Below are 26,600 nucleotides of genomic sequence, written 5' to 3'. Positions count from 1 at the left end.
CAACAAACGAAGCACGGAGCTTACCCGGACAGCATAAAAGGACAAAGAGTTCGCGGAGGTAAATACCGACACACGCACACACGCACGTACAGGCAGACAGACAGGTAAACACACATGCGCACAAGTACACACACACACACACACAGATAGAGAGAGAGAGAGAGAGGGGGGGGGGGTGCGAGTGCGCGGAAGGACTAACATACTGCAAAAGGTGACATCAGAAATCGAAGACAGAGCGAGAAGGGATGATATGAGAGACAGGGTGTATGAATGCGTGTGGTGGTGGGGTTGAGGGGTGGGGATGGGGGTGGGGGCCGGCAAAAGGGGAAGGAGATGAATGAGAGAAAGATAGAGGGGGTGGTGATAGACAATGGGAGGAGAGGGAGAGACAGAGAGAGAGAGAGAGAGAGAGAGAGAGAGAGAGACAGAGACAGAGACAGAGACAGAGAGAGAGGATGGTGGCAACAAAATGTGTGCCTTTTTTTTCTATTAATTTTTTTTATGTACTTTGTTCAGTAGCGATGTAACTAGCTGCGTGCAAAAAGTAATTCCATCGTAAGATTTCCAGCATCGCTTGCAAACTCTGTGGAAACACGCAGTTCCTTGTATTAGAGGTCTTGGCACCATGACTATGCTGTGTGATCAAGGTAGAGAACCCGCTGGATGGCTGCAGCTATTGTACTGCCGGTGTCGTGTTGTATTGCATTGTATCGTATTCCTGTTGTACGGTACTGTGTTGTATTGTGTTGTGTTGTACTGTGTTGTATTGTGGTGTATTATGTTTTGTCATCACGACAGAGTTCTTTCTGTGAAAACTGGGCTGCTCCGCCTGGGAAAAGCGCGTCGCTGCAAAGGTGGTTTTTTTTTGTTTTTTTTTTGTTGTTGTTTTTTTACTTTTCTGTCTGTACGTGTACTTGGTTTTATTTGTTTGTTTTCTGTCTGTAAGTGGATTTGTTTCATGATCGAAGTGGATGTTTCTACAGAAATCTGCCAAGGGCGATCCTTTTGTTGCCGTGATTTCTTTTACGTACCCCCAAAGTGCCTGCTGCACATGGGACCTCGGATTATCAATCTCATCCGAATGACTAGCACCCAGACCACCACTCTAAGGTCTAGAGGAAAGAGTTGGAGGACTGCAAGTCCCGGTCAGTATAAAGGACACGAACCACGAACCATTGGACAGTCGTCTCCTTAATCAATCGCGTTACCACTAGGCCAGGGCTCCTCAAAGCCCTCACCAACCCTCAAATGCTAAACCCCACAAGAGACACACATACACATGGGCACACACAAACGTCAGGAAAAAAAAAAAGGTTTCCTGTGTCAAGAACCACTGAGACACAAGCTAACGAAGGTCTATACAAAGGCCGGTAAGAAAACGGAAGCTCTTTGCCAAACATGGACAAGAGGCTCCCGAGAAAACAGAACAACAACACATCGAGGCGTGCAGATATGTTGAACACACCAACAAAACTGTTACGCGACAATGCGCGTCTGATTGAAAATACAAGGGAGGGAGGGAGTGAGTGGTGGAAGACCCCCCCCCACCCCCCCCCCCCCCACAGTCTGAAAGACAGACTCACGCTGGCATGGTCGCCACACAAAAAATGTCTAAATGTCCGGATTCCGTCAGTGGAAGTATGGGGACCAAGGAGTGTCAAACAGCACTAATGGGTGGTTTGTCTGGACATCTCTGTCAGAGTTAATGGACGTAAGGGGAAACAAAATAAATGACGGGTTTCTTTTTACGGCGCCTGTAGACAAAACTGACTTCGTTCATGTTACTTACTGATGCTTTTTTTTTATGTTGGTTTTGATTTTGTGCTCTGTGTGTGTGTGTGTGTGTGTGTGTGTGTGTGTGTGTGTGTGTGTGTGTGTGTGTGTGTGTGTGTGTGTGCGTGCGTGCGTGCCGGCGTGTGCGTGAGTTTTTGATGCTTGTTCCTCTTACTGTCAACAATAATTACACTCAAACGCGCGCGCACTCAAAAGCTCTCTCTCTCTCTCTCTCCCTCCCTCGAAAATCATCATTCGGAATCCCCCCCACCACCCTAAAAACATTGAGAGACAGACAGAGAGAGAAATACACAGAGAAAGAAGAGAGAGAGAGAGAGAGGAGAGAAAGAGAGAGGTGATGAAGAGAGAGAAGAGAGGGAGAGAGGTATTGATAGAGAGGGAGAGACAGACAGAGAGAGACACACACACAAACACAGAGACAGTGTGAACTCAGAACTCAAAACAAAAGAGAGAGAAAGAGAAAGCAAGAGAGAGGACCAGGGGAGGAAGAGACATAGACAGACAGACAGACAGAGAGAGAGACAGAGAGAGAGAGACAGACAGAGACACACAGACAGACAGAGACACACAGAGAGACCGACCGACAGACAGACAGAGAGAGACAGAAACAGAGACAGAGACACAGAGAGAGAGAAAGAGAGAGAGAGAGAGAGAGTGAGAAAGAATTCAAACCACCGCTGCGTTCTTCCTTCCAACCCTCCAATGCACGGTTCGCTGTCTACGCTACAAGTAGGACGGAAACAAACCTTCCCTTGCACATGCTCACAAAAAAGAAAAAAAAAGAAAAATGTCACGGTCACATTCACACGCTTCCGCCAGGCCGAAAGAAACCTCCACCACTCGTTACCCAGACTTGTTTAAAAACAAAAACAACACACACACACACACACACACACACACACACACACAGAGTGATGGCCTAGAGGTAACGCGTCCGTCTAGGAAGCGAGAGAATCTGAGCGCGCTGGTTCCGTCGCCGGAATCACCGCTAAGCCACCGATATTTTCTCCCCCTCCACTATACCTTGAGTGGTGGTCTGGACGCTAGTCATTCGGATGAGACGATAAACCGAAGTCCCGTGTGCAACATGCACTTAGCGCACTCTTTTAGAACGGTAATAACCGAAGAAAGTAATAGGTCACATCACGTTTGTCATTTAGCCTCAGGTTTCAAAGGTGTGCTGAAAGGTCCATCGCAAATATAAATGTCATTTAGTTTGCAGTTGACTGCGCGTGAAAAATGGTTTACATGTGGAAAGATGAGACACTCAAATGAACAACGCACGCAATAATCCCTAATCAAAATCAATGAGGCACTAAAAAGCAATTTCCTTTTGTTTTCAAGAACGCAAGAACGCAAGAATTTTATTGTATCGGCCATATGACCCGTTACAACAGATCGTGCGGACAATGACAGAGTCAACCTTTGTTATAGTAGACTATGAGCATTAACGACGTCGGTTTGCATAATAAATGTATCTTCCAAGGTCATGAAGGCAATGCTTGTCTTGCATCAAATGCTGAAACCTAGTCATCGACGGATAAAGCGTGTATTTTTTGGGAATATACTTCTGTCGTAAGTCATTCAGTTCTGTGCAGTGGAAAAGAAAATGCAGTTCCGTTTCTATAGCATTTTGGCAGAATGAACATGTGAGATCTTGCTCTGATACAGCAGTGTAACGTTCCTTTTGTTTTCATGAGATAGAGAGTAGAATGTTAGGGTTTTTTTGGGTTTTTTTGTTGTTTTATTTTTGGTTTTGTTTTGTTTCTTTTCTTCCCGTTTATATATATATATATATATAAACCCCTCTAGCCAGTTGAAACTGAAGAATCTTTTCTTACTCAACTCGTCACCGATAGCCTTTTCCGTCGTTCATTTTTACAGTTCAGAGAACAAAATGCTGTCATACGTCAATTTGTATTAACACGAAACAGATTTTTTCACTTCTCTATCAGAAAGGTTGACAAATCATTATCAAGAAGAATACTTTCTGTAAACTTTACGGACCGTCGGATAGTAAAAATCATTCCCACCACAAATCTTTACACACGTTTTCGTCCTGTCATGGGTCCCGTGCGTCACGGGTGGGCTGAGACCCACACACGTTTTTTGCTCTGATTACTCAAGTAATCTTGAAGCCACTTCCATTGAATTACGTGACTCTGTTTATAATGTATCCTACGACATACCAACTGAAAATTATTTTGTTTTTATCCATAAACAAAGAAATAGATATACAATAAATGTCCCAGTACGTCGTGGGTGTGTGCACACCCATACTCTCAAAGAGTAAATTTTGTGCGCCGTACGTCATGGGTGTGGAGCCACCCATACTTACAAAGAACGCCTTGCACGCCACACGTTGTTTGTGTGACGTCACTCGTGCCTGCTGGAGAGAGAGAGAGAGGGAGGGGAGGGGGGCAGGCGTTGGTATGAACGTGCTTCTGGCCCACCGTTCGGAATTGGCGTCACCGAGATCAGGTTATTAGCTTAATTCAGTTTTGTCTGTTGTGCATCAATCATATCCTTGTTCAAGTCTGCGGTTTTACTCTTAAGTTTAACTCATTTCAAAAGTGGATATTTATTGTACTATGTAAAATAACTGATTTAAATACATTTTGAATGATTTTTTCTTGAAAAAACAAACAAACCATCAGAACCGATTGGTACCGGCTATTTTTATGTAGTTGGATTTTTTTTTTTTTTTTTTTTTTTGAGAACTAAATATTACTTTATGTCTGAAATCCATTGACCTAAATCTAATTGATACCATTTTTCTTATTCGCATCAGTTGGAAACAAAGGAAACCCGCCTATGAAGAAGAAGAAGAAAAAAATCGCCAGGAATGCCGACATCTTGGTCAAGGGAAACAAAAGGGAACTGGTATGGTAGTAGCAGTGCAGCCGGCATCAGTTGAACTCCATACAGTAAACACACCGTGCTCATGTCTGTCATGGCACCATGCGATAAGGGAGGAGGGGAGGGGGGAGGGGAGGGGGGAAGGGAGGGGAAGGGCTAGAAAGAATCACACTTGTGTGGGCATTTTTTTTACTGTCCTTTCTGACAGCATACGGTATGGACGCGCGTGTGTGTGTATCTCTGTGTGTGTGTGTGTGTGTGTGTTGCCGGACCATGACAACATCCGTAAGCTCCAAAGGGCGGGAGTGAATCATTATTTGTTTGTTTATTCGTTGTTAAAAAGCGCGCTTGCTTTGTTTGTTGTTTTTAATTCAAAGCGTGCTAGATTTCATTGAAACAACTCAGAAATGACTCTCAATCAGTTCTAAGTAATATTCATAATGTTTGGCACAAGAGAGCTTCCATCAACATGAACAGAACAGATCACACCGAAACCCTCATTGTTATCTGTCGTGGGGATGGACGTAACGAGTGTGGCTTTTTTCTTTCTTCGATTTTGTCGTCAAATACATCGTCATTAGCATCACAACACCTTGGTGTCCGGGCGATATCATACCTAAGTTTCACCCCCCCGCCCCCCCACCCCCCACTTTTTTTCAGGATTTGAACATATCTCAGAATGACCTCTGGCTGGGGGGTTTCTGCGGCAGTCACACCCGACTAAAAGTTCAGCATTTATATATATATATATATATATATATATATATATATATATATATATATATAATGAAATGGAAAAGCCCATTTACGCAAAGCTCTCATATCCCTGCACTTGGTCAAAGACTTGAGTAAATACATGCATGCAACTGGAAACCGGACACGAAAATTTGCTGAAGAAAACGTCAAATTTGTTTCACGGACAGCTGATGTGGGTTACCCGGGCGACGGTACACCCACGACGTACGACAAGGTCTTCAGTGTTTCTTCAAAGAAACCAAGACTTACTGTACACCCACGATGTACGACAAGGTCTTCAGTGTTTCTTCAAAGAAACCAAGACTTACTGTACACCCACGACGTACGGCAAGGTCTTCAGTGTTTCTTCAAAGAAACCAAGACTTACTGTACACCCACGACGTACGACAAGGTCTTCAGTGTTTCTTCAAAGAAACCAAGACTTACTGTACGAAGAGGTATATCGGGACTTGTAAAGCCGAAGTTATAATTGGAAGATATCTTCCAGTGAACATAATTGTATGTTTGATAGCCCATCGTGTCCGACTATGTATGGCCACCAGAACAGCAGAGGCGGCGTCTGGTGTACTGACTATTGATCAGTAAGCCTAACAGCTGACAGGGTGTAGACTTCATCAAAACCGAAAGCGGCAAGCAAAAGGAGCACCCAACATCATTAATCCATGTACATCATTAAAGAGGAAGCTGTTGTCTTCCTGCAAACATTCTTGGTCAACGGAAAGAAATTCCCATGCCATTAAAACTTCGCAGACCATCAAACAGGGAGGTTTTCGTCCAGCAAACATCACAGGCCAACGAACAGAGAAGTTTGTTGTTAGTTAGTTAGTTTGAACACCACCACCCACCATCCCAACACACACACACACACACACACACACACACACACACACGTAATCCGTACACGTCATTATACTGCAAGTGTTCTTCCCTTCCAATAAAAACGCTTAGCAGACCACCGAAGCACAAGGTGTTTTTCCATACCATTTCTCTCTATCACTGACCAGGGAAGGGGAAAGTGGGATCTTTCTATCAGCACTCTCAAGTCTATGTGCCGTACATTATCTGTATCTTTCTGTCAGCACTCACAAGTCTATGTGCCGTACATTATCTGTATCTTTCTATCAGCACTCACAAGTCTATGTGCCGTAAATTATCTGTATCTTTCTATCAGCACTCACAAGTCTATGTGCCGTAAATTATCTGTATCTTTCTATCAGCACTCTCAAGTCTATGTGCCGTACATTATCTGTATCTTTCTATCAGCACTCACAAGTCTATGTGCCGTACATTATCTGTATCTTTCTATCAGCACTCACAAGTCTATGTGCCGTAAATTATCTGTATCTTTCTATCAGCACTCTCAAGTCTATGTGCCGTACATTATCTGTATCTTTCTATAAGCACTCACAAGTCTATGTGCCGTAAATTATCTGTATCTTTCTATAAGCACTCTCAAGTCTATGTGCCATAAATTATCTGTATCTTTCTATCAGCACTCACACGTCTATGTGCCTTAAATTATCTGTATCTTTCTATCAGCACTCTCAAGTCTATGTGCCGTAAATTATCTGTATCTTTCTATCAGCACTCACAAGTTCATGTGCCGTAAATTATCTGTATCTTTCTATCAGCACTCTCAAGTCTATGTGCCGTACATTATCTGTATCTTTCTATCAGCACTCTCAAGTCTATGTGCCGTAAATTATCTGTATCTTTCTATCAGCACTCACAAGTTCATGTGCCGTAAATTATCTGTATCTTTCTATCAGCACTCACAAGTCTATGTGCCGTAAATTATCTGTATCTTTCTATCAGCACTCACAAGTTCATGTGCCGTAAATTATCTGTATCTTTCTATCAGCACTCACAAGTCTATGTGCCGTACATTATCTGTATCTTTCTATCAGCACTCACAAGTCTTTGTGCCGTAAATTATTTGTATCTTTCTATCAGCACTCACAAGTCTATGTGCCGTAAATTATCTGTATTTTTCTATCAGCACTCACAAGTCTATGTGCCGTAAATTATCTGTATCTTTCTATCAGCACTCACAAGTCTATGTGCCGTAAATTATCTGTATCTTTCTATCAGCACTCACAAGTTCATGTGCCGTAAATTATCTGTATCTTTCTATCAGCACTCACAAGTTTATGTGCCGTAAATTATCTGTATCTTTCTATCAGCACTCACAAGTCTATGTGCCGTAAATTATCTGTATCTTTCTATCAGCACTCACAAGTTCATGTGCCGTAAATTATCTGTATCTTTCTATCAGCACTCACAAGTCTATGTGCCGTAAATTATCTGTATCTTTCTATCAGCACTCACAAGTTCATGTGCCGTAAGTTCTGTTGGTACAGCGTGCGCGTCTCGAAATAGCTGCTTTCTCACTTTCCTTCCGTCCTTTTTTTATTCCTTCTTTCCTTCCTTCCTTCTTTCTTTCTGTCAGTAAAACTCCAACGATCCACGCCATAGAATTCTGCGGGTCACAAAAGAAGATGCATTCCTTCCTTCCTTCCTTCCTTCTTTCTGCCAGTGATCTCCAACGATCCACGCCCACCAACTTTGAAAGGATTCAAGGGGAAATAGCGAGGGCAATGGGCAGATTCAGTTCGTTTCACGCGAATCTCGTGAACAGCAGTGAACTGAACCGAATACTGCGTTGGCAGAACTTAGTGTATATCCCACATGGCAAGAGGGTGGGATGGTTTTGTGTTGAGAGGAGGGGTGTGTAAGTGGGTGGATGGATGGATGGATGTGTGTGTGTGTGTGTGTGTGTGTGTGTGTGTGTGTGTGTGTGTGTGTGGTTAGGTGAGGGCGGGGATCTCGTATAGAGAATTTGTCACCACTTCTTACCTTATATCAAAATTTATATGAAGGAAACTATCATTAGTTGTTAACAAAGTAATTTATTTCATATTATGATACGCTTCGTTCTTGTTATAGATTTTTTTTGGTATTGTCTTGCAGTAAGATTTGATCCTTTTCAAATCATGCAGGTGTTTAAAAAAAACAAAAAAAGAAAGAACCTAGCTTCTTTGGAAAACCGCTTCAATGATTCACACCGCCTACCAACCCCGTGAGAGATAGATAACAGCATTTACTTTTACTCGTAATCAAACAACTAATCATCTCACAAAATATGATTTTTCTCGGTTGTAATTTTTTTCTTCTTAATTTCTGCCTGTAAAACTACCCGTGTTCCAACCACGGAAATGATACACAAACACACACACAGAGAATAATCTCTTAATTAATGAGGCAGTCGTGCTGATGCGAACCAGCTGACAGCGTAATGAAGAAAACGATTTTACATGCTATCAAAAACACGTGGTTTCAGTGGAAGTCTTAGCCAATTATGATTTTTTTCTTTTTTACTGAGAAAATCTGCTGGTAAACTCACCACCGTTCAAATAAAGGAAACATTTCAGACAAAGGCAACACTCATTTTGTGAAGAGACTGTCAACCATTTCATGTCTGATCCCACCTCCCTTCTGGCAATGTCTGCAAAGCGCACAGTGTCAATGGTCGTGTTTTCCTCAGATCGGATCTTGTTTTTTTCCTCCCTTCTTTAAACTTGTCCGTTAACGTATTCCCTTACGAGTTCCTTTACCATGACAACACAGAACCCTGCACGTGCAGTTTACAGTGATTCATTTTTCACTTTTACCCGGGGTAGCTCCACAGAATCCCATGACGGAAAAGTAATACAATTCACAGAAACAACCTCAAAAACCGTCTTTTTATCCTCCACCCCACACCCCACCCCTCGCCAGATGAATTTGTCCAGTCGAATTCATTATTATCCAGCTCAACACCCATAGGCAGGTTGTTGATATTTCACAGCTACACCAGCGAATCGTGTTGTGTGAATCTTTCCAGTTTAATGAAATCAACCGCATAAAAAACAAACAAACAACAAAATGCGCCAACAAATTGTGAGGTGTGGTTCACAGGAACGATGGCAGTTGACTGCAGTTTCAACCCGTCGATGCCCCGCAAGCCGACTTCAGTTGAACACTATGTATTTCATGCACTATGTATCACATGACACAGATGACATGACACCTTGTACAGACTGAGTCTCTGGCTCGGGTTCACGGTCTGTTTGAACGAGCACGTCACTGCACAGCACTTAGGAATGTCGCCGTTATCCTTCCCGTAGTCTCGTAGACCTTGGGGGCACCACACAATGGGCAACCAGCCTCCTCCATCCCTCGCGGTTGTCTGTCCCTCTGACTGCCTCACTCAGGGTAAGAGACTGGTCCACTGTGATATTATGTTGTCCTCCCATCTCCCCTTCTCTGTCAGCAGATCATCATGTGGTCCAACAGCTTGTGACCCTCCTACGGGCTTCGTCGTTTGTGATGTGGTCCCTGTATGTGATGCCAAGGATCTTCCGGAAGCATGTCATCTCTGTCGCCGTTATCTCTGCAACCCCCACCCGCCACCCCAGGCACCCCTCTTTGTTAGTACCTGCTCTAAGCACACGCTGGGATTGTTGATGGTATCAGACTCCCCCCCTCAGCATCGTGCTCAAGCATTGCTGATTCCACTCGTTTCACCTAAGGCAGGGTGGTGCTGTGTATCTTTCAGTCCAGACACACTAAACATAGTCTGACCATGTACTATGCGGTAATACCTGTCTTTAATATTGTCCAGGCAAACAACTGATGATCCCAGCATGTACTTCCCGGAAACACATGTCCTCAAGACCAGGCACAAGACTGATGATCTGACCACTTACCATGCACTAACACCCGTCTTCAAGTCCAGGCACAGAAATGATGGTCTGACCATATACTATCTGGTGACATGACACCTGTCGTATGGTCCAGGCACAGAAATGATGGTCTGATCATATGCTATCTGGTGACATGACACCTGTCGAATGGTCCAGGCACACGAAAAATCATCTAATAACATACAATCCGATGTTGCCTGTGTTTTCCGGTCCAGACACACGGAGAGTAATCCAAAGCAGCAGAACACCTGTCTTTTGTCGCTCCGGGCACACACGGACGGCAGTCTGACCCAACAATGATAACAGCGACACCGTTCGCACTTTTTACACAATACACCGGTTGGCACTATGAGGTGTCCGTCAGTCTTGGTCTGACTGATTGCCCTTCAGTTCCCTCCTGAAATCCCCAGCACAGCGTGTGGTGTGAACTGTTCAGGCCACCACAGGGGATGATCCTGATGATCCTGACCTTTACCACGTCTCAAGCTGAAGACCGTCTGGTTCTCACCAAAGTCTGACCGTCCCCTGCTGTGGAGCTACTGTTCTGAGCACAGCTGCTGTGTTTGGAGCACCAGCACGGCAGCCCGATGCTGCAATACATGTCCGGAGGTATGTATAACTGTACCACCTGGGTGAAGACCAAGGCGCTGGCACACAACCGACAGGCCTGGTGGAACCTGGTGAACAGTTCTTCTGTGCGGCGCCCCAGTGACTCTCCACAGAGGTGAAGGAAGAAGAAGCAGAATGAGGAGGAGGAGGAGGAAAACGTGTACCACTTTCTTAATCGCTGCATGTTCATAATGCGATGTCATTACTTTCCTCTGGACAACGGAAACGATTTCGTTTCTTTTCCTGCACTGCGAGTCGGGGGGGGGGGGGGGGGGGGGGGCGGGGGCGGGGGGTGAAGGAAGAGTGGGGTGGGGTGGGGTGGGGTGGGGTGGTGGGTTGTTAAAGAACTGAATGATTCCATTCAGCCACGAATACCAAGCAGCAGTCCTTTTGAAACCGTCTGGAGACATGGAGATGTCCATTACCGCCAGTTAGCCTCACCTCCAAAAACAGGCTTTCGGTCAAGAGACATTCTGGGATGCAGTGACAGAAAGAAGCGACTCTTCCGTGTCGAAACAAAAACTAAAAATGCACGCGTCAATGTACCGAACCATGAATGGGAGTTTTAGAATAAATTCGATGGATCCCAGTGAACCTCCTTCACGCAAAATTTGCTGATCCGCAGTTTGAAAACAAACCACTCTCGTATAGTGCACATATCCAATCACAACTAAAAACACACACACACACAAACAGCAACAACAAAAACCAAACAAATCATGACCAGATCCTCCACAAAGCCTGGCACATGATTGCAGTGCCTCAGATCCTCGCGAAAGAAGGTTCTTGTCGAGAAACCCTCCAGTGGCTGTGCCACAAAGCCCAGCACATGTTCATGCTCCGATACCCGGCACAGCCCCATTTCAGATCTCCGTGGCACTCAGATAGTTAAAGAGGTCGTCCCAGTTACCATATAGTCATAGACTAGTCTTGGGCCCCGAGGCCCGGCTGGTGGTGGACCCGTTCAGCGGCATGGCCTCCGTGGCGGGCTCCGCCTCTACGTGGGAGTGGACGCTGGCTGAGGACTTGAGGTTCTTCTCCTCCTTCATGCAGTGGTGCTCCAGGCCCAGGGCAGCGAAGCAGGCCCTGCGGATCTTGCGGTCCATGGCGCCATAGATGATGGGGTTGCAGCTGTTGGCCACGGCGTACAGCACGGTGATCACCACATAGAAGTCCGCCGAGAACTCCAGCTTGCGGTCGATGAAGCGGACCACCCCGTAAGGCAGGTAGCCCAGGATGATGAGGAGGAAGACCATGCCGAACATCTTGGTGATCTGGATCTCCCTCCGGAGCCACTCCCGCTTGCGGGTGGCCCTGAAGGCGGAGGAGGACTGGTGGACCTTGACGAAGATGGCCACGTAGCAGACGATGAGGATGAGGGAAGGCAGCATCATGAGCACCACGCTGACCAGCATCGTGTACAGCCCATGCTCCTTCCGCGCCAGGCAGCGCAGCAGCTTGGGCTGGTACTCAGACATCTCGCCCAGGTGGGGGGTGATGAGGAACAGCATGGGCACCACCCGGCAGAAGATGAGCACGAACAGCATGTAGGCCCTCTTGGAGATCTTCTTGTAGAAGCTGTTGAAGACGACCACGATGAGGCGGTGGATGGAGATGAGGCCGGTGTGCCAGAGCGAGGAGCCCATGAGCAGGACGGTGAAGTGCATCACCATCTCGCACACAGCCTCGCCCATAGACCAGCTCATCATGAAGTAGGACACCAGCACCAGCAGGTTGTTGACGCTCAGGTTGATGATGTCGTTGATGCACAGGCTGACCACGAACATGTTGGTGATGTTCTTGAGGTCCCGCTGGGTCAGCAGCACCACGGCCGTCAGGGTGTTGGCGAACACGCCCCACAGCAGCGCCAGCAGCATCACCACGGCCCCCACGTGCAGCGCCACCGGCGTGGGCCCAGAGTTGTAGGTGGTGTTGTAGCTGCTGGAGTTGAGGGCGCTGTCCCCGCCCATGCTGCCACCCTCCATCGTCACGTTGAGCGACACGTTGCCCACCTCCGTCACCACGTCGGCTGTGGCCACCTTCTGCGTGGCCAGGGAGTCCATGGCTGCCGCCTCGCTCCTCCCTCCTGCTGCACGACCACCGCCCTCCTGATGGTGATGGTGACTCTGAGACACGACAGCACCTTTAGCTTACTTTACACAAGCCCAAAAGTGTGTATGCGAATACGATAATTCCATCGTAGTCTTGTGAGGACAAAGCGTTTTAAATCACACTGAAGACTTGCCAATCTCTCCGCGACACAACACCTTCAGTTTACTTTACAGAAACCCCAAACTGTGTGTTTGTGTGTGTGTATGTGTGGTGTGTGTGTCTGTGCAATAATCCCATCGTAGTCTTGAAAGGGAAGTGTGCGTATTGAACCAATGAAGACTTGCCAATCTCTCCGCGACACAACGCTTTCACTGGGATGTGTAAGGTTTTTCTTTCACACGACAGAAGCCCATGCATGTGCGTTCTTGTGATGATAATTCCATGGTAGTCTTGACAAGTCTGGCTGAATCAAACTGAAGGTTTACCAATCTGAGGGGATGTCTGATGATAATTCCATGGTAGTATTGACAAGTCTGGCTGAATCAAACTGAAGGTTTACCAATCTGAAGGGATGTCTGATGACAAGTCCATGGTAGTCTTGACAAGTCTGGCTGAATCAAACTGAAGGTTTACCAATCTGAGGGGATGTCTCTTTTATCACACTGAAGATTTTCCCCAAAGTCTAAACCGTAAATTTTAACTGTATCCACAGTGGACGCAAAGCAAAAGTGTTCTTTATCACTTCCTTGCATTCCAGCTGATTTGTCTGGCACTAAATCCCACACACAGTTCTGTGCATTACTCCCGTTTTATACCTCATCACTCTGAGACATGACAGCATGTTTGACTAACTAATCGCAATATATGTGGCTGATACCTATTTATTTATCTATTTTGTTAAAAACCTAGTTTCTAGAAAGTTTGGTATTGTTTTTCCTTCTCTGTTCAAATACTCCACAAACTCATTCCAAATCAAGTCTGAGTACAGAAAACATCCAGCAGCCTGCTGTCATCAACAATTCCCCTCCATACGATCCGTGTAATGTTGTTAAAAGACATCTCAAGTTTTCCCGCACTTCCCACATGGTCCTTCTTCGTGATTCGAAAATCACATTGTTCGCGCAGACAGATACCAAGCTCTTCAAGCTTTATCTAAGTTAGTTCACATGTCTGCTATACTGGCTCACTCTGACCACGTAAAGTTTACTTAAGTGCACGACCATTTTGTTCTTTTTACAACACACAATCACTCTTTAGAAACGTTAGAGACCGTGTGGTTTAGCTTTCCATTTCGTCTCAAGTAGCATGGCTTGGTCACTGTCATGGAGCACAATGACACCTCCAATGAGCAAATGGATGATGTCATATGACGCTGTTCTCTGGAACATCAAGCGCTTTTTTTGGTTTTGGTTTTGTTTTTTCCTTCACGTTCAGCAGATGTGCTTTGGAGCAGTCACAGTTGATTGGTTTTCAGACCCAGACTGAGCTGTCTGGTCAAGCATCTGAAGCTGAGGACTGCTGATCTCTGCATTCATATACATTTTCCGATCCGAACAACTGTGCAGGCATGCAGCCAGATCTAATTTATCTCTCTGACCCTTCACAACAACTGCAGAGAATCAGAATATGATCATCAGAATCATTTAGTGTTCTTGGTAAACGTAGATTGGGTGAAATTTCCGAGAATTCTTTTCCGATAATACCCAACAGCTTTCCACAGGGGTCGAAAATGAGTCGTCTGTAAGAGTCCACCTGCTGTGCAAAAAACCAAACTCAGTACAAAATCCAAAGCTGAAAATTTTTTTTTCAATTTCCAGGCAGCCACTGAGGAATTTTTTGCTGACTGAAATAAACGAATTTTAAATTGTCCATCAAGATTTTAAATGCAGTCATTAATGATGAAGAAGAAGAAGATAAAAAGTATCCAAATCCTTTTCAAGTCTATCGCAGTCTCCACTGAAGTGCTCAAAGTTGACTTCTTTTTCTAAAGCATCCAAAACTGAACATGTTATTTTAAATAAATAAAAAAAGAAGAAAAAAAAGAAGAAGAAAGCTCTCGAAAGTGGAAAAACAAAAAAAATCCAGCAGCCAACGGCCTTGAAACTCACAATTCCTTTTCAGTCTCCAGAACACTTTCCCATGCTGAAGCAGTCAGAGGTCAACGATACACAGTGTCCACAAGATTCCCAACACCAGCTGCCGAGAAGCATCCACCCCGAACGGCAAACACTAGCACCCCCACTCTGTGTGTTCCCACACCGGCACTGAACCGTTCCTTCACACGTGTGAACCGGTCAGTCTGCAGCCTCGTCTTCCATCAATCACTCTCTCCCTCCATCTCCCTCCCTCTCTCTCCCTCCCTCTCTCTCTCACTCTCTCTGGTTTGAATGAAACCACTTTCGGCCTGTCAACGAATGGCAGCGCGCGGCCGTGGGCACGTGACGCTGTGACGTAGCCGCTGCTGGTTGGGTTGGGGGATACGAGTTGGTCGATGGCGGTGGTGGTGGTGGTGGTGTGTGGCGCGTTCTCTCCTCTCTCTGTCTCTCTCACTCACTTCCCCAGCACGCGCGCGCGGGTGTGTGTACCTGGCTGAAACCAGGGGGGATCTACAGCTGCTGATGCTGCTGCTTGATAAAGTTGATGCTGGTGATGAAGATGGTGGTGGTGGTGGTGATGGTACTGACCGCCTTCCTACGCCCACAGACCGATCCTCTCTCTGTGTCCAGAGAGCGGTGAGGGGATGGAAGGTGAAGGTGTTGGGGGTGGGGGGGGGGGGGGGGGGGGAGGTCGAGCTTGTCGTTTTCTGTTCCTGAGGATCTTGGGGCTCCGTCAGTCTTTCTGCAACGGAATGAAACAGCTGGAGTTAATTACACAACAGACTGACCGTGTGGAAATAGGAACACTGCCAGGTAATGAATGAGAGAAGGATGAAGATGAGTCAGTTGGGGCCGCAGTGTGCAACACACGGAAACGAATGATCACTTCACTTACATTGATTGATAGGGTGGAAACCAAAAAAAAACAAACAAAAAAACAAACAAAAAACAAAAAAACAGAGAATGAGCGAAGGGAGAGGAAGAAAGAGAAGAGAGGGTTTGGGCTGGTGGTGGTGGTGGTGGTGGTGTTGGTGGTGGTGGTGGAGTTGGGTGGTGGTGGAGTTGGGCTGGTGGTGGTGGTGTTGGGCTGGTGGTGGTGGTGGTGGTGGTGTTGGGCTGGTGGTGGTGGTAGTGGTGGTGGTGGAGTTGGGCTGGTGGTGGTGGTGGTGGAGTTGGGCTGGTGGTGGTGGTGGAGTTGGGTTGGTGGTGGGGGTGGGGGTGGAGTTGGACGGGGTGTGCAGATGGGGGTGGAGGGGAGAGGGAGTGAGGGTACTGGTCGGAGTGGGGATAAGGTATGGGTGGGTGGGTGGGGGAGGGGGTGAGGAGGGGCAGGGGTAGAGGGAGGGTACAGAGGTGTTGGTGGGGTCGGGGGGTGGGGCTTGGGGGGGGGGCGGGGTAGACGGAAAAATTGAGAGCTGTGAGGGGCAGGGAGGGGTGTGGAGGAGTGTGAGTGGCGGGGACGGGGGTGTGGGGGGGATCTGTGAGGGGCGGGGTGGGGGTTGTGGGGGAGCTGTGAGGGGCGGTGGAGTGGAGCGCGGGAGAAAAGAACAAAACATACCCGTGAACACAGCTCATATAATTAGCATGATCACAAGAACTCCACACTCCGTTCACGCACGCACTGCTTTCAATCCGACGTGAAGTCATTCACACTCAGACACTACCATCCCTTTCCAATTTCATTCCTCCGTGCGCGCGGGCGCACACACACACACACACACACACACACACACACACACGCGGAAAAGGACAGAAGATCAAATCGCTGGAAATTTAACAAGTGTCGCTGATTATTTCCGCTGATTATTTCCATTTTGTGTTGTCTTATATGTATTGCTTTTCGCAGTGGATCTCTCCAATTCCTGCAGAACACATTCACTGATCGCTGCATGAGAGCAAGTTTGCCACACTGTTTTTTTTTATCAGGAACACCGTCAGTGAGGCACGTTTTAATCAGTTCTCTCTGGTGTCTTTGTGGGCACTCGAAAGAGAGAGCGGGAGAGAGAGACAGAGAGAGAGAGAGAGAATCAGGCAGACAAACACACGGACAGAGAGAGACACACACACGCGCGCGCGCGCACACACACACACACACACACACACACACACAAACGCACGCGTTTTTGATGTGTTTTTAAACGTGTAATTAAGGTTTTAGTCACGGGCTACTTTTCCAATCAGACCGACAGACAAAAACAGACAGGGAGAGACAGACAGACAGACTTAAAGACAAACAGATACACATGTTCTGTCATCAACACACACACATCTCTCCTTCCATCCACCACCACCACCCCCCCTCCCACTCCCCCACTCTCCACATGTCTGTACACGTGCGGCAGTGCAAGCGTGAGAGTATTGTCAGCGTGTCTGATTATGCGCACGCATTTTTGAAAGTGTGCTTGTGCACGCCCTCACCACCCCACTCCCCCCCCCCCCCTCTCTCTCTATTTGTGTGTATTGTGATGTACGACGGTGTGACTCACAGTGTGTGTGTGTGTGTGTGTGTTTGTGTGTGTGTGTGTGTGTGTGTGTGTGTGTGTGTGTGCGCGCGCGCGGGCGCCTGTCTGTCTGTCTGTCTGTGTGTGCGTGACAATGAGAATGCGGAAGGCGCGCTCGTTCAAGCTTGTGCTTGCGTTTAGCTATCCGGTTTTGTTTTTTTTTTTTTTTTTGTGTTTTTTTAATCTCGCTCTCTTTCTCTGTCTGTCTGTCGGTCTGTCTATCCCTGTCTCTTTAATTCCAAAGGCTCGTGTAAGATTACTGTCTGCGTGCAAATAATTGGCTGCAACATAGCGAAACGCATTCCCAGTAATAAAAGAAGCATCTCAGTTTTTTAGGAAAGCCAGAAATATGAGCGTTTGCAATTGGTGTGGTAATATGGTGCAGTAAACACACAATTGGTGTAATATGGTGCAGTAAAACACACAATTGGTGTAATATGGTGCAGTAAACACACAAACAATTGGTGTAATATGGTGCAGTAAACACACAACTGGTGTAATATGGTGCAGTAAACACACAACTGGTGTAATATGGTGCAGTAAACACACAATTGGTGTAATATGGTGCAGTAAACACACAATTGGTGTAATATGGTGCAGTAAACACACAATTGGTGTAATATGGTGCAGTAAACACACAACTGGTGTAATATGGTGCAGTAAACATACAAACAACAACTGGTGTAATATGGTGCAGTAAACACACAACTGGTGTAATATGGTGCAGTAAACACACAACTGGTGTAATATGGTGCAGTAAACACACAATTGGTGTAATATGGTGCAGTAAACATACAAACAACAACTGGTGTAATATGGTGTAGTAAACATACAAACAACAATTGGTGTAATATGCTGTAGTAAACACACAAACAACAATCGTTGTAATATGTTGTAGTGAACACACAAACAACAATCGTTGTAATATGATGTTGTAGTGAACACACAAACAACAATCGTTGTAATATGTTGTAGTGAACACACAAACAACAATCGTTGTAATATGTTGTAGTGAACACACAAACAACAATCGTTGTAATATGTTGTAGTGGACATACAATCAACAATCGTTGTAATATGGTGCAGTAAACACACAAACAACAATCGTTGTAATATGGTGCAGTAAACACACAAACAACAATCGTTGTAATATGGTGCAGTAAACACACAAACAACAATCGTTGTAATATGGTGCAGTAAACACACAAACAACAATCGTTGTAATATGTTGTAGTGAACACACAAACAACAATCGTTGTAATATGTTGTAGTGAACACACAAACAACAATCGTTGTAATATGATGTTGTAGTGAACACACAAACAACAATCGTTGTAATATGTTGCAGTAAACATACAAACAACAATCGTTGTAATATGTTGTAGTGGACATACAATCAACAATCGTTGTAATATGTTGTAGTGAACACACAAACAACAATCGTTGTAATATGTTGTAGTGAACACACAAACAACAATCGTTGTAATATGTTGTAGTGAACATACAAACAACAATCGTTGTAATATGTTGTAGTGAACACACAAACAACAATCGTTGTAATATGTTGTAGTGAACACACAAACAACAATCGTTGTAATATGTTGTAGTGACACACAAACAACAATCGTTGTAATATGTTGTAGTGAACATACAAACAACAATCGTTGTAATATGTTGTAGTGAACACACAAACAACAATCGTTGTAATATGTTGTAGTGGACATACAATCAACAATCGTTGTAATACGGTGCAGTTTAACACAAGCAACACGAAGAAACGCTAGCAGGGTGAACAGAAATTGACACACGAACCAAACTGTGGATGACACTTGGATCTATGCATACTCATTGCGTGGGGGTGGGGGGCATCACGAAAGACTATGTAATGAGGATTATGATCATAACAAACAGTAGCCTATATCCAACTGAACTGACGGCGCGCACATTTTCAATTCTTTCGCAGCCAAGTTTTGTTCGTTTTGCATTGATTTTTATATTTCACTGTAATTAAAGCAAATGCCTAGCGTAAAAATAGAAAATAAAAATGTTTTAGTTTGTAAATTCAGACATGATTCTTTCCTAAACGGGTATGAATGTTGTTCGCTGTTTCATTTTCCCTTTGTCAGTTGAGTTAGATAGATAGATAGATAGATACAGATTTTAATATAGATAGATAGATAGATAGATATAGATAAATAGATATAGATTTGAATATAGATAGATATATAGATAGATATAAATTTGAATATAGACAGATATATATATATATATAGATTTGAATATAGATAGATATAGATTTGAATATAGATAGATAGATAGATAGATAGATAGATATAGATTTGAATATATACAGATATATAGATAGATACAGATTTGAATATAGATAGATAGATAGGCAATAAAAACGAGTTTCAGGTCAGGCAACCAAGACAAAGCTAAAACAAAGTCGAGAAAAAACAAACATGAAAATTAAATAAAAGAAAATGTTTGATCAAACTACAGTTGTTTTTTTTCTTTCTTTTTTTTTTCTTTTAATAAACATCTCTTTGCAGACGACTTTTGATATGACAGTTTTTGCCCCAAGTTCACATGCATACTGTGACGTCAAACTCGAAGCACTGAGGCTCTGTATGGGTTGGGGAAAGGGGGTGGGGGGAGGGGGGGGAGAGGAAGAAAAAAAAAAGCTATCACAAAATGGGTCAGCTGTGCATTTCGGGATTGCCGCAGAGCACACAAACCTCCACTCATCAGTTGTGTACAAAAACAACAACAACAACAAACAAACAAACAAGAAAAAAACCACACAAAAACAGAACAAACATCAGTATCAAATGAAGTCATTTCTTGTTTTACTATCCTAATGAAATCATTTCTTATTTTACTATCCTAATGAAGTCATTTCTTATTTTACTATCCTAATACTTGGAACCTATCCAAACGAAAATGTCCACAACAGAACAAACGCCAGTATCAAATGAAGTCATTTCTTATTTTAGTAACCTAAATCTTGGGATCTATTTCAATGGAAATTTCCGCGGGCTTTGCTCTGCAGACACGTGAGAAATCAGTTGTAGCGTGCCATCCTCTCTAGAGAGTCGTGTTCGACTATGACCATCAGAACAGCAGAGGATGTAACTGCTATCTGAGCTGGAATTTGATTATCGCGGAGAGTGTCCTGCCCAAGTTACATCCCCACTCTCTCGGCCAAGAGGGGTTTAGGACAGTCGGCGTTGGGATGGTTCCCAAAGGCCAACTTGCCCCCCAAGGCTGCAGCACTAAGAGCCAGAGCAATTTATCCACTTAGTTTGAGAGTCATAGGCCTTCCGCAAATGACCAAGCTGTAAACGATTTCCCTTTGTAATGAAGAAACCACTGATATTATGGCTCTCACATTGCTGCTGGCCCAGCTGTAAAGTCTTCTCGATGATTACGCTTAGAAACGATGTGCAGAGACCGAACATGAACACGAACCGTCTCAGCAGGCCAAGAATGAATGAGCAATTGGAGACGGTTTTGTAGATCTCGCAAGACGGCTTCATATTACTGTAGTGACTAAATCTATATCAAATTTGAGAACAATAATTCTGCCCACAAGACGGCTTCATATTACTGTAGTGACTAAATCTATATCAAATTTGAGAACAATAATTCTGCCCACAATACGGCTCCATATTAGTGCAGTGACTAAATCGATATCAAATTTGAGAACAATAATTCTGCCCACAAGACGGCTCCATGTTACTGTAGTGACTAAATCTATATCAAATTTGAGAACAATAATTCTGCCCACAATACGGCTCCGTATTAGTGTAGTGACTAAATCTATATCAAATTTGAGAACAATAATTCTGCCCACAAGACGGCTCCGTATTAGTGCAGTGACTAAATCTGTATCAAATTTAAGAACAATAATTCTGCCCAACTGAGTCGAGAGCTAACAGAACAGGAGAAGAGGGCTCATAACATCTTTTCTAATGGTGATAACATCATTTCAACAGCACACGAAAGTTGCCATTAAAATTTTTGTCCGTGAGTTTAGGATAATGAAACAAGACATTACTACCATATTACCCCCACCAGTAAAGAACAAAAACAAAAAAAAGAAACACACAAAAAAACATGAATAAAGCAAAAATCAATTAAAAAAAACAACAACAACAAAAAACAAAAAAACGAGGAAAATATACATCGAGTTTTAAGCATGTACGTGTGTATGTATGTATGTATGTATGTATGCAAGAAACTAATTTGACTCTCCTTCTTTTTAAACCCCCCCCCCCCCCCCCCCCCCCCCCCCCCCCCGTTCCACTTTCACGGCATCACGGCAGTCCTTACGTCACATGTTGCAGAAACGACCGATCCTCTGTCTGCTCTTAGCTGCAGTCATCGCCAATGTTCTAATCAACTCCAGCGAGATCTAGCGACTGGCCGTCAGGTTGTTGGGGTTTTGTTGTTGCTCTCCACCTCTGTCTCTCTGTCTGTCTGTCTGTGGAATGGGTGGGCGGCATGAGAGCGTGTGAGTGTGGGGTGGGGAAGGGTTTGGGGGGTTACGATTTTATGTACAGGTTATGCACGTGAGGCTCTAAGTCTATGTGTATGCTTGCTTTTAAAAAAATATAAAAAAGAAAGAAAGAAAAAGTATGGGGGCAAAGTGAGGAAATGTGGGTTGGTGGTGTGAGGAAGGGAGGGAGGGAGGGAGGTGATGTGAGGAGGGAGGGAGGTGTGTGAGGAAGGGAGGGAGGGAGGGAGGTGATGTGAGGGAGGGAGGGAGGTGGTGTGAGGAAGGGAGGGAGGGAGGGAGGTGGTGTGAGGAAGGGAGGGAGGGAGGTGATGTGAGGGAGGGAGGGAGGGAGGGAGGTGATGTGAGGAAGGGAGGGAGGGAAGGAGGTGATGTGAGGAAGGGAGGGAGGTGATGTGAGGAAGGGAGGGAGGGAGGGAGGTGATGTGAGGGAGGGAGGGAGGTGATGTGAGGAAGGGAGGGAGGGAGGGAGGTGATGTGAGGGAGGGAGGGAGGTGATGTGAGGAAGGGAGGGAGGGAGGGAGGTGATGTGAGGGAGGGAGGGAGGTGATGTGAGGGAGGCAGGGAGGGAGGGGAGGTGAGGGAGGGAGGGAGGGGATGTGAGGAAGGGAGGGAGGGAGGAGGTGATGTGAGGGAGGGAGGGAGGTGATGTGAGGAAGGGAGGGAGGGAGGTGATGTGAGGGAGGGAGGGAGGTGATGTGAGGAAGGGAGGGAGGGAGGTGATGTGAGGAAGGGAGGGAGGTGATGTGAGGAAGGGAGGGAGGGAAGGAGGTGATGTGAGGAAGGGAGGGAGGTGATGTGAGGAAGGGAGGGAGGGAGGTGATGTGAGGAAGGGAGGGAGGTGATGTGAGGAAGGGAGGGAGGGAGGGAGGTGATGTGAGGAAGGGAGGGAGGGAGGTGATGTGAGGGAGGGAGGGAGGGAGGTGATGTGAGGGAGGGAGGGAGGTGATGTGAGGAAGGGAGGGAGGGAGGTGATGTGAGGGAGGGAGGGAGGTGATGTGAGGAAGGGAGGGAGGGAGGTGATGTGAGGGAGGGAGGGAGGGAGGTGATGTGAGGGAGGGAGGGAGGTGATGTGAGGAAGGGAGGGAGGGAAGGAGGTGATGTGAGGAAGGGAGGGAGGGAGGTGATGTGAGGAAGGGAGGGAGGTGATGTGAGGAAGGGAGGGAGGGAGGTGATGTGAGGAAGGGAGGGAGGTGATGTGAGGAAGGGAGGGAGGGAGGTGATGTGAGGAAGGGAGGGAGGTGATGTGAGGAAGGGAGGGAGGGAGGTGGAGGGAGGTGATGTGAGGGAGGGAGGCAGGTGACGTGAGGGAGGGAGGGAGGGAGGTGATGTGAGGAAGGGAGGGAGGTGACGTGAGGGAGGGAGGCAGGTGATGTGAGGGAGGGAGGGAGGGAGGTGATGTGAAGAAGGGAGGGAGGTGATGTGAGGGAGGGAGGGGAGAGGGAGGGCGGTGATGTGAGGGAGGTGATGTGAGAGAGGGAGGTGATGTAAGGGAGGGAGGGAGGGAGGTGATGTGAGGAAGGGAGGGAGGGAGGGAGGTGATGTGAGGGAGGGAGGGAGGGAGGTAATGTGAGGGAGGGAGGGAGGGAGGTGATGTGAGGGAGGGAGGGAGGGAGGGAGGGAGGTGATGTGAGGGAGGGAGGGAGGGAGGTGATGTGAGGGAGGGAGGGAGGGAGGGAGGTGATGTGAGGGAGGGAGGGAGGTGTGAGGAAGGGAGGGAGGGAGGGAGGTGATGTGAGGGAGGGAGGGAGGGAGGTGATGTGAGGAAGGGAGGGAGGGAGGGAGGGAGGAGGGGCACAGTATTAGATGGTTGTACGAGTCAGTTGTTAGACGAGTGAGCTGATAATCACTTGATTTTATCACGTAGTCAAACGCTCACCAATACTGGGTTTGTTCAAATGGGGAGGTAGTGTTTATTACTTTTATTCCTCTTGTCATTTCCATTTTGTGATCCGACACGTGTGTAACTGATGTTCAAATTTCCCGTTGACTGAATGACTTCCTCAGCTGGGAGCAATAGAAAAAAAAGAAGAAAAAAAGTGAAGCATCAAATGTCAACTCGCTCTGTGTCTCTCTCTGTCTCTGTAACCCCCACCCCACCCTTTCCCCGCCTCTCTCTCTCTCTCTCTCTCTCCTCTTCTTTGACTCACAACAGAAAGGTCGGGATCCTCGCTCAACCCCATCCTCTCATTTTCTTCATTGATTCATCATCATCATCCTCCCCCCCCGCCCCCCACGCCCACCCCCTCCCCCTCTTCCCGTCGTTCCCTCCCCAGACCCTTTCTTTCCCAATTAGCCCGGCACCGTCCATTAACGCTGCAGAAAAAAAAAGAAAAAAAAAGAAGAAAAAAGTGTCTGAGAGCCCTGTGTGAGAGACAGAACAATGACTATCAGCGTGATACGCTCCCCCCCCCCCCTCACCCCCACCCCCCACCACCCCTCGTCCCCCACCACCACCATACCACCACCCCTACCCAACCCATCCCAAGTCCCGCCTTCCTCGCCCCTTTCACATCACCCACCCCCCCCTCCCCCGACCCCCACCGACCCCATGCCCATCATCCTTACTCTGGCCCTCCTTGCCCTCCCCCCCCCTCCTCCTCCTCCCCGTTCCTCCCTGCCAGTTATCTCCCTTGCCCTGTGGCCATCACTTTCCAAGCCTGTTCGGAATCAAGAGTGATCCGTTCTCAGTTATTTGATGGACGCTTATGGAACTGAACTGCTTACAGTCCGGTTTTCGGAGCCGGGCATTGTCGCCCCAGCGTTTCTCTGGTTTGTCATCTTCTACTGAATTTTTCACTGGAGGAAGTTTTATGAAATCAAATGACCGTACCGAGTTAAAAAAAAGAAAAGAAAAAAAAAAAGAAAAAAAGAAAAAGTTAAAATAAGAGTAAATATAAATGCTGGAAGCAGAAATGTGTCGTTTCAAATCGTAAATGAAAACATTAACCGTCTAGCGCGCTCGTTGTGGTAAGACTCTGTCTCGCTCGATTTGATCAAAGCCACATATTTCGACCAAACTGACGTACAAACAGAGGAGACCTTCGTTGAGGCGATCTCAATGTTCGCCTTGTCTCCTGTGGGTTGAGAAAGGTTTGTCGGGTCGTCAACTTTCGCTGAATACATTACAGAAGATGACGTCAACGGCTTACGTCAAAGCCAACTTCAGCCAGGCAAAAGACCCACATAAAATTTCGCGGCCTCCGCTGTGAAACCTTTCCTTTCGAGCGAGTGACCGAAACCTTTGCCGAGTTTACCATTTTACCTTGGACAGATCACTACTGGGCTGAGGAAGCGTTTGGTAAGACCTCCATGTACCAGGTACAGTACTGGAGCAAAGTACTCCCTCGTCAGTCGGAAGCACTTTTTAAACAGATCGCCATCAAAAGCAAGCTCCTTTGATCGGGGGGTACCCGTTATGCCGCCGTCCCGCTATGCCGCCGACCCGTTATGCCGCCGTCCCGCTATGCCGCCGACCCGCTATGCCGCTATCCCGCTTTATTCCCTTTCGCTTTTCATCACATGCGCGTGAAAAGTGATATATGACAGTAGCAGTTTTCACAAATGACGTATATTATGATGTAAACACTGAATGACACTAAAACTCGCCATTTAGAGGCGGGCTCGTGCAAATGCAAACTAAATGATAAAAAATATGTATTCAGGACAAATGTAATACTTTCAATTTTCTACATTTTTAATGAGAAACAAAACCAATAACAAGCAAAAAGAAAAAAGTGTGCTAGAAACGAATTTTAAAGGAAAGTTTCTTGTACAGATCATTTCTCCACTAGTATCTATAGCCCAAAACAAGGAAATGGATTCGCGAATGCATACGTTTTGACCCAGTTGCGCCATTTGTGACGTTACTGTGACCCAAATGTCAAATAAAAAGGGAGATTATTAGTATGGCTTGCCCATCTTGTTTTGTCTTTTTTGTGACAAAAGACAATCGATAAACGGGTCGGCACAACGGGTCGGCGGCATAGCGGGACGGCGGCATAGCGGGTCGGCGGCACAACGATACGCTCCCCCTTGATCAGGTGTTTTGATGGACTGACTGATGCACAGAGCATCACACGTGACGGACACTGTCACCCTCTGTTCAGTGCATCACGTGCATCAAGGGCCACCACAAGGTGACGAACAGGAGCCAGTCTCTTTTTAATGGACCGAAAACAATTGTTTTTGATGGCACACACAGAGCAAGGGCTATCAGACCGTGACAAACAAAAACTGTCTATCTGTCTGTCTGTCTGTCTGTCTGTCTGCCCCTCTCTGTCTCTTTGAAATATACGCAACGCAGTAAAGATATTAAACAGGAACATGATGCTGATAATAAAATTAATATTGTAAACAGACCAAACAACCCACTAATCCACACGGTCCATTATTAGATTCCGTGCTGCTAACAGCCAGACGCAGTAATAAAAATTAAAAAAAAAAAATCCGATAACGGCTACAACAGCTTTCTATCGACTGACAACTCTTGACTGATGAACTGCACCGCCACCCCCCCCCCCCCCCCCCCCCTCCCCCCACACACACACCCCCCAGACGGGTGGTACCACGTGATTTGGCACCATCTGGTTTTGGCAGTCTGGATGCCAAGCTGCCGACAAACATCCCGTTCCAGACAGCCTGACCAGTAACATATGCACTTTACCCC

At 46.2% G+C, this 26,600-nt stretch overlaps 1 protein-coding gene across 1 annotated transcript; it reads right to left on the bottom strand.

Annotated features, from left to right (window-relative positions):
• Positions 1 to 11,123: 11,123 nt before the first annotated feature.
• LOC143296199 (melatonin receptor type 1B-B-like) lies at positions 11,124 to 12,931 on the bottom strand. The gene has a single exon (XM_076608013.1). It carries the CDS (start codon positions 12,824 to 12,826, stop codon positions 11,681 to 11,683), a length of 1,146 nt encoding a protein of 381 aa, XP_076464128.1. The 5' UTR covers positions 12,827 to 12,931; the 3' UTR covers positions 11,124 to 11,680.
• Between the last annotated feature and the right edge of the window lie 13,669 nt (positions 12,932 to 26,600).

Source organism: Babylonia areolata, chromosome 21, assembly GCF_041734735.1.
Source record: "Babylonia areolata isolate BAREFJ2019XMU chromosome 21, ASM4173473v1, whole genome shotgun sequence".
Lineage (NCBI taxonomy): Eukaryota > Metazoa > Mollusca > Gastropoda > Neogastropoda > Buccinidae > Babylonia > Babylonia areolata.
The sequence above is the reverse complement of the archived record's forward strand: the minus strand, read 5'-3'. Positions and strand labels throughout refer to the sequence as shown.